The 8,915-nt window shown below is 47.0% G+C and overlaps 1 protein-coding gene across 1 annotated transcript in view; it reads left to right on the top strand.

Moving 5' to 3' along the window:
• Positions 1-8,915, top strand: part of BCO1 (beta-carotene oxygenase 1) — a 40,227-nt gene that overhangs the window by 5,723 nt on the left and 25,589 nt on the right. Inside the window, exon 3 of the mRNA XM_003791305.3 lies at positions 7,476-7,605. Coding sequence (XP_003791353.1) covers positions 7,476-7,605 — 130 coding nt within the window. The remainder of the gene's footprint in view (positions 1-7,475; positions 7,606-8,915) is intronic.

The raw sequence follows: 8,915 nt of genomic DNA, 5'->3' as shown, positions 1-8,915 counted from the left end.
AAAAAAAAAAAAAAAAAGCCACTATCACCATCTCTGGGCTCTAATCCCAGCTCCACCCTCCTGGCTAACATGTACCTAGCCTGTGTGACTTTGGCCAAGTTACTGACCCTCTCTGTGTCTCCATCTCCCTGTCTGTGAATGCTGTTCGTATCATACTCCACAGAGTCTCCATGGAAAGTATATGTGAATGAATTAACTCAGGTAACAGGCTCTATACTGTGTCTGGCACACAGTTCATGCTAAAGAAATGTTTGCTATTATTTTCACACAACTATTATTTCTTTTAAGCTAGTCCACAATTATTTTTTGAGAGTAAACTCTATGCCAGAGGCTTGCTCTCACATTTCATGAATAGAGATACCATGGATGAAAGTCACGAGCTCTAAGTTGGCAAAAACTTACAGACTTTGCTGTGATTCAGCCATAGTGTGGGTGGTTCTATATTTGCTGACAACGCTAAGCCTTAGTGATTCCCTCCTTTTCTAAACAGAAATCCCCAGCGACGCCTGGGAAAGTCTGTTCTGGATGAGGCGCGGGAGGTAGAAGCCCCAGTGATTCCTGGGAAAGTCTGTTCTGGACGAGGTGCGAGAGGTGAAAGCCCCAGTGGCCCATTCTGCGTGAGACTTTGTCTTCCTAGGCTGTTGGCTCTGCCACCGTCTCTTTCTGGGGCCTGCAGCAACATTGCATGGGGGGCGGTACTCTGGTCCCCTCTTTGCAAATGTGAAAACTGAATATTTAGGGAGGTTGGAAACTGGTCCAAAGTCCATGAGGTGAGGTTGGCATTTGATCTGTGTTGTCTCCAGGGTCAAGGTTTGCAACTTTCTCCTCTGTCCTTACCCCAGCACACATATACACCCCAACACACACCCCAACTACCTGAGAAACGGCAGACGGTTTAAGGGACTCCCTTTATGTGCCTGGATGGAGGGACACCCCCACCTTACAGAGTGATGACACCCACATCCTTCCCTAGAGACCACCAGGGACCAAAACAACATAGCAGGGGATGGTTGTCTAGAAAAAGTATGACTGCAATCCCTGGAAATGTTTAAATGGGTTAAATACTCAAGTGATGGAAACTATCACATGCTGTTTAGACTTTCTGCAAGGTCCTAGTAGCTGTTAGAATTAAAATTCATTGTAAAAGGTAAGTAGCATGAAAGAGTTGTATTCATAATCTGGAATTGGCTAGGAAAAATGGGAGGTATAGAAGTTACACACCCACCTGTTTGCCCCGTCTCTCTCCTGCTCTTGAACCTGGGAAGGTGTCTGAGGGTGGATGCCCCACTCTGCTTGGTAATGGTCAGTTTGCTGATCTCCAGTACAGGGTGAGCAGGGACCCTGGACAAATTATGTGTCTTCATCATCCAGTGTGAGGCCTGGCCCAGAGGGGCACTTGGAAACTCTTTGTGGAGCTGAGATGGCACCACAGGAGAGGGTTGGTTTGGTAGGTAGAGGCAATACTTCCCCAACCACACTCTTCAGTATTTGGCACAAAGAAGCTTTGCTGGTCCCTTCCCTAAGTGTTTTGTGTCTGGCTGCAGCTCAGCCCTCTCTGTTGCTCCTGAGGAAAATACCACTGCTACTGTCACAGTTTTAGAGATGATGAACTAAGGCCCAGAGAGCCCAAGTTACCCAAAGGCACCCAGCTAGTAAGGGATGGAGGTCAGACATAGCCCAATGATCTCCAAATCCAGAATCCCGAGTCCTAACCATTGTGCTGTTCTGCCCCCGTCCTCACTCCCACCAACTCCCATCTCTCCCCATCTCTCCAGCCCAGTCCTCTCAGTGCTGCCAGATTGCCGGTGTTGGTGTGGCCTCATCTCTCCTCTCCTCCAGAACCTTCAGTGACTCCCTATTGCCGTGGTTCTCAACCTGTGGGTCACGACCCCTTTGTAACAATGAAAATATATCACAGCATTAGGAAGGTTGAGAACCACTGCCCTATTGTCTAGTCGTAAAGATAAAAAACAAAAATAAGTTCTATTATGGCTGATATAGAATCGAGCACACACAGGGAAAGTAGGGTCTCTGATTTGCAGATAACATGAAGCTGGTATTTCTCAAAGGTGGTTTGTGTGTCTCCTGCCTCCCCCTAGGGAGCTCTTGAAGGCGTGATTCCTGAGACCAGGTGGGGCCTGAGCGCCTCCTGATCCCAAAGGGCAGGGCAGAGCATCAGTGTTTCTGACACATGTTTCCCAGGTGACCCCACACCCACTGAGGATTGAGAGTCCCTCCATGATGGGTCTCCAGCCTGGCCACCCAGGCCCACAAAGACCAAGTTAATCTTAAGTGTCACGGGCTGGGGCACAGCCTTCTGTAATTTTTTTAAAAGCACCCAAGGGATTCCCATGTTGATGATCTCTGCTCCATGCCAAACCAATGAGAAAGGCTTCGGAGGAAGAAAGAGAAAAGGAGGAAAAATGGCTTATAGCTGTCAGCAGAGGTCAATGTAAGCTACGTAATATTTAAAAGAAAAAATACATTTTAATAAAAAAGCAGATTAGAGAGGGGAAGCTGGATGAAGAGTAAAAAGACCCCCCCTTTCTATAAGTCTAAAATTACTTCAAAATGCAAAGGTTTTTTTTTTTGTTGTTGTTGTTTTGAGACAGGAGCCTCAAGCTGTCCCCCTGGGTAGAGTGCCATGGCATTTCAGCTCACAGCAACCTCCCACTCCTGGGCTCAAGCGAGTCTCCTGCCTCAGCCTCCCAAGTAGCTGGGACCACAGGCGTCCGCCACAACGCCCGGCTATTTTTTTGGTTGCAGCCGTCATTGTTGTTTGGCAGGCCCGGGCTGGATTCGAACCCGACACCTTGGGTGTACGTGGCTGGCGCCTTAGCCACTTGAGCCACAGGCGCCGAGCCAAAATGCAAAGTTTTTATAAAGCAGGCAGCTGAGTGATTCCAATCTTCTTCTGTAATGATATTCTGTAATGTTTTTAGTAAGAGGCGAAGTCACTCCACCAGGATTTGACCATTGGAAAGTTTACATATATATTTATATAGAGAGGGTGCAAAAAAATGCAGGCACATTTGAAGGCAGGAAAAAACTGTATTATAATTGTAATCCTGAGATCATATTTGACATCTACAATTACAAGAGATACAGGATAACACAGATTATTGATATATATGGAGTATCACAATTTTAATACTTTTTTCCTTTCTTAAAATGTGTATGCATTTTTCTGAGTCCTCTGTATATATATCTCCCTTCCCACCCCCAATCACACATGACCCGGTTCTAGAAGACCCCAGACAGGAGCATGTCTATTTACTTAAGTCTCCTCAAAGGAAGGCAGCTAATTGGGCTTTCCCGACAGCAGCGTGGTGGGGGGTGCATGGTGGCCCCTTCTTTAATCTCAGCCTCAAAGCCCAGTGTCAGCCTTGAGCAATTCCAGATACACATTTTTCCTGTGGTCCCTGGGCGCTCTGTGCTCTGGGGCTGGACACTTATAGGAAATGAGTGGCCTATCTACACCCCAGCCTGGGCTGGGTGTTTGTATTTTGAGTGAACAGAATTCAGCATTTCAGGCCAAGCACAGGTGGGGCTCAAAGAAACTTAGCCAATGCCTTCAGGTGACACTCTCCAGACAGAGTGACCAGCGAAGGACAGGCTGGCTCAGGAGGACACAAGGGTGGGCCTAGTATGGGTCTCCACTTCTGTGCAGCAGGTGGCCTAGGCCTATGTGTGTCACCTCACTGACCCCTAGGTGAATATTCCAGCCCCCAGGATTTTATTGGACAGTCCGAGTTTCAGCAGACTTCATTTATCAAGGGCATGCTGTGATCCACGGGGCCAACACCTTCTGTCATGTCATAGCATTTAAAAATGCCCTCCGGAGGTGTTGAGGATTGTGTGCTCCCTAACTTCCAGTCAACGAAACTGAGGCTCAGTGAGATCTGAAGACCTGCCTGAGGTCACCCAGCTTGGATGGGACAAACCCTAGAGCCAAGGCCTTGACCACTCTGCCTTCTGTGTCTTAACACTGTGGCTTTCCTTGAGCGCCTACTATGTGCTGGGGGGGTTATTGAGCACCTACTGTGTGCTCCAGGGTTTTACAAGGCTCGAATATCACATGCTACAAGGAATGTATTATGAGCCTCATGTCACAGTGGAGGGGACAGAGGCTCACCTTTAGCCAAGGTCAAGTGAGTGACTGGTACACGTGGAGTAGGATTCACATCCACTTGGAGATGTGACTCTCCTTACCACATGGGTCCTGGCTGTTTTGATCACTGTTAGACACCCTCCCTGGCCCACAGAGCTGTCTGATAAATACTTGTTGAAAGCATGAACTTGGGGCTGAGTGCAGTGGCTCAGGCCTGTAATCCTAGCACTCTGGGAGGCCAAGGAGGATGGATTGTTTGAGCTCAGGAGTTTGAGACCAGCCTGAGCAAGAGTGAGCCTATTCTCTACTAAAAATAGAAAAACTGGCTGGGCATTGTGGTGGGTGCCTGTAGTCCCAGCTACTTGGAAGGCTGAGGCAGGAGGATTGCTCGAGCCCAAGAGTTTGAGATTGCTCTGAGCTATGACACCACAGCACTGTATCCAGGGTATAGAGTGAGACCCTGTCTCAAAAGAGAGCATGAACTCAGGGCCTGGTTGCCTTGGTTTCTTTCTGATGCCCAAGAGTAAATCTCCTGCTATAGGAATATGTCCCTGACACTCATTCACACAGCACTCACCCTGTGAAAAAGGTGTTTGAAAAGAGGACCGATCACTAGCGGCACCTCAGGCACAGAACCTTCTGAAGACTGGAGAAGGAGCTGGCGGGCTTGCATGATTTCCTCCAATTTTATTATGATTAGCCTTACAATCACTGTCATTGTTTCCACTTACGTGCACAGGTGGGAGTCCTTGCCACTGAAATGTACACTCAAATCCTTTGGAGATGGGCATGAAGACACAAGCCCAAGGGCAAAACCTATCCATGCTGTTAGAAGTTGGGACAGTAGTTACCCTGGAGGGAAAGAGGTAGCAACTGGGCAGATACCAGAGTTGGGCATTGAGAGGGCTGCTTGTTTCTTGAAACATCAGCAAACTCTCACCAAGCTTCACGTTTCTATAGGTATATTTTTAATTGCAAGGCTCAGACAGAATCATCAGACCAATTGCTCTTGCTATGTTAGAATGTTGCTTAAGCACTGATTGCTGACCTTTGAATCCAGGTTGTCATTCACTTGCTGTGTGGCTTAAGGCAAGCTGCTTAACCTCTCTGTGTCTCAGATTTTATTAGCTGAGAAATGAGTCTGCAAGGCAATGACTACCCAAGCCCTTTGTACTTCATTTGGTAAGAAATTCTGATTAGAAACATTTAAGCATTGTTTAGATTTTGTTTTATTTTCGCTGTTAATTAGCAAATGACATTATATTGATTTGTTTTTCTAGCAAACACATTTCTAGTTGGAATATTCTGCTCACTGCCAGTGTCGGGCACGTTAAACCAGGTAATACACAAGTGCCCCACACAAGCTTAGCACACCCATGTTCAATAAACATTAGCTCTTAGTATTACTTTCCTTTTCTTAAAATATAAAGGGGCACGAGGTGAGAATTTCTTAGGAATAGATTGTCTCCTCTAAGCCGTGTCATTCAGTATATCCTGAGCATTTTGTTTTGCTTTTTAGGAGAGTCTCACTTTGTTGCCCTCATGGTGTCACAGCTCACACCAACCTTAAACTCTTGGGCTCAAGCTATCCCCATGCCTCAGCTCCCTAGTAGTTGGGACTACAGTCACCCACCACAATGCCAGGCTATTTTTTTTAGAGACCCAATTCACTGTTACTCGGGCTGATCTCGGACTCCTGAACTCAGGCAATCTATCCACCTCAGCTCCCCCAGAGTGCTAGGAATACAGATGTGAGCCACTGTGCCCAGCCTAACTCTTGCTTAGTACTGGGAAATGTCAGTATGTCCCAGGCCCTGCATCCTGAGTGCTGTCATTGTGCCCACATTGGAAACACATATTAGACCACATGAAAGGAATGTGATCTGTACAGGGGAAAGATTCACCATAATGCCATTTGCTATTAATAGCAAAATAAAACAACACACTGGCCAGACCCACCCTGAGGTTTCAGAGTCCTTGCCAAATAAAGTTCACAGGTCTGCAGACCCAGCCTTCATCCCAACCCATTCCCCAAACACATCTCATTCCTGCTCAACCAAGCTCCTACCTAGATAGAGCTCCAACCTGCCCTGATCAGCTCCTGGGAAGGGAGAACTGGAAAGCCCTGCCTCCCTCCTCCTCCTCTTCCCTAAGCTATTCCAGTCAAATTCTATTCATCCTACAAGGGCTGTTTCAAGCTCCATCTCCTCCCTGAAGCCTATTCTGATATAATCTAGGCTGGGAAGGACCTTCCTTCCCTCAATGCCCCGGGAGGAATATATGACTATGTTATTTTATGTAGCAAGAGGGACTTTGCAGATGTGATTAAATTAAGTATCCTGGGATAGGAAGATTATCCTGAATTATCTGGGAAAAGCTCAGTCTAATCACAGAGGGAGAGGGCAGGATCAGCCCCAGAGAAGGAGATGTGACAATGGAAGTAGAGGTCCATTGCAGTCACTAGCCAAGGAATGCAGGCAGCACCTCAAAGCTACACAGAATGGATTCTCCCTAGGGCCTTCAGAATCAAGCTCACACCTTGATTTTAGCCCAGTAAGATTCATTTCAGGTTACGTTTTCCAAAACTGTAAGAAAGAAAGTATGTGCTAAATAAAAAAAGAAAAAAAAAACAAGTGTGTGCTGTTTAAAGCCACTAAGTTTATTGTAAGTTGTGACAACAGCAATAGGAAACTAACACAGGTCTAGAAGCATCTGGTATCTTTTGGGGTTGGTCTCAGTGGATGGGTTGGAAGGCCCTCCTTTGATGCAAGAGTTAGATTCTTCCCAGACTTGATGAATGAGACACTAACACAGGACTGAGCCTTTGCTGGTATGCACAATCTGTCATTGGGTCACCTCGTGGTTGTAGCAGATCTCAGGTGTCACTCCAGAGGGATAAATTATGGTCCCTGGAGGCTTTTGAAGACAGAGCTCCCGAGACTGAAGGAGGCCCTGGAGAAACCCAGCCCACATATGTAGCCTTCTGTTCCAGTCCTCCAACTCTGCACGTCCCTGGAGGGATACAAATGTCATGGAGGGGGGATTGTGGTCTGGGTCAGCACCTCTCCCCCGGGTGACATTAGGCAAGATGGTAAATGGATGTTTCTGAGCCTGAGTTCCTTCATATAGAACTAAGAAGGGCCGCACTTACCTTGCCATATTGTTGTGAGTCTCAAGTGCAGACATAAGTGGGTGAGATCCCATTCTGAATGCTAGTTGTATCAGGCACGGGTACTAATGGAGCCTGTCCTGATGAACTAACCCACCCCCGCTTTCCCCCAGTAAAACCCTTAGGATGGGCGGGATTGATTTTTAAGCCCCGTAAAGGTGTCAGCCTGCCGCTGTTCTGCTGCTTCTCTTCCAGGTGACGTCTATTACAGGAGCAGGTACCTGAGAAGTGACACGTACAATGCCAACGTCGAGGCAAACAGGATTGTGGTGTCAGAGTTTGGAACCATGGCCTATCCGGACCCCTGCAAAAACATATTTTCCAAGTAAGCACCCACTTGGAATCTAACCAAATTCTATGCTTTTTGACAGCCTTGATGGTCAAGACAATGGCATTTTTCCATCTGACAATTCTCTTTAGGGTGGATAAAAACTCCACGACGGGCCTTTGAACACAGGTGCGACACGGTTCTTGATCAATGATGACAAAAGAGGCAAAAGGCATTTGACAAATTATCAGATAGTCTCCCCCAGAGCGGGTAGAAAATAATTTGGAACGATCTATCACAGTTACAAATGTGCATTCCCTTCTATCTAGAGACCTGTAACAGCTGCTCCCGTCTCACACGACAGGTACAAGGTTATTCATGGTGGCATCATTTGTAACATCACTTATAACAAGAAACTGAAAACAACACAAATGATCCCCAGCAGAGGAGTGATTAAATAAATAACAGTAAAACTCTACGAGGAAATACCATGCAGAAGTAAAAAGGAATGAGGATGTCTCTATGTGCTGTAAGGGAAAGATTTCCAAGATGTAAGAAGGGAAGAAAAAATCAAGATGTAGGAAAAGCATATAATATCCCATATTTTGTGTGAAAAAGCAGGAGGAAATCTAGGCTTATTTTTGCTTGTACGTGCAGGAAGAAACTCATCTGGAAGCTTAAGGAAGGAGGGGCATGGCAAAAATGGACAAGGGGGATGGGGAAGAGTTTTCACTGAATATATTTAAAATCTTCGGGGTTATGGTGCCTGTGAGTGTGTTACATGTCTGCCACTTAAATTCTTGGCCCAGGAATCAGGGCTGCCAGCACGATCTCCTTTCTGATACTCTTTAGCTATAGAAGGGTTAGGAAAGGGTTAGGGTAGGCTGGCCCGGAGGAGGAAGATTACTTCTGCTTTTCCAGAACTGATGTCATCCCTCCATTCCCTGAGGGCAGAGCCAGAGCCAGCGCTGAGCTCTCTCTTTTTTTTTTTTTTTTTTTTTTGAGACAGAGTCTCAAGCTGTTGTCCTGGGTAGAGTGCTGTGGCGTCACTGCTCACAGCAACCTCCAACTCCTAGGCTTAAGCGATTGTCTTGCCTCAGCCTCCCAACTAGCCAGGACCACAGGCGCCTGCCACAAGGCCTAGTTGTCATTGTTGTTTGGCAGGCCCGGGCTAGATTCGAACCTGCTAGCTCTGGCTCAACCGTAGCCACTTGAGCTACAGGCACCGAGCCTGAGCTCTCTTTTGCAAACTGGGAGGAGCAGCAGAGGAGCCCCGGAGGCCGGGAGTGGGGAAAGAGAAGGGGAGCGTCGAGGGGAGGACAGGAGGAGGGCAAAGCAGAGGAAAGGGGATGAATTTTTTTTTTTTT

This window comes from Otolemur garnettii, unplaced genomic scaffold (genome assembly GCF_000181295.1).
Source record: "Otolemur garnettii isolate 467f Iridium unplaced genomic scaffold, OtoGar3 scaffold00047, whole genome shotgun sequence".
Classification (NCBI taxonomy): domain Eukaryota; kingdom Metazoa; phylum Chordata; class Mammalia; order Primates; family Galagidae; genus Otolemur; species Otolemur garnettii.
Note: the sequence above shows the minus strand (reverse complement) of the source record. Positions and strands in the feature narration are given on the sequence as shown.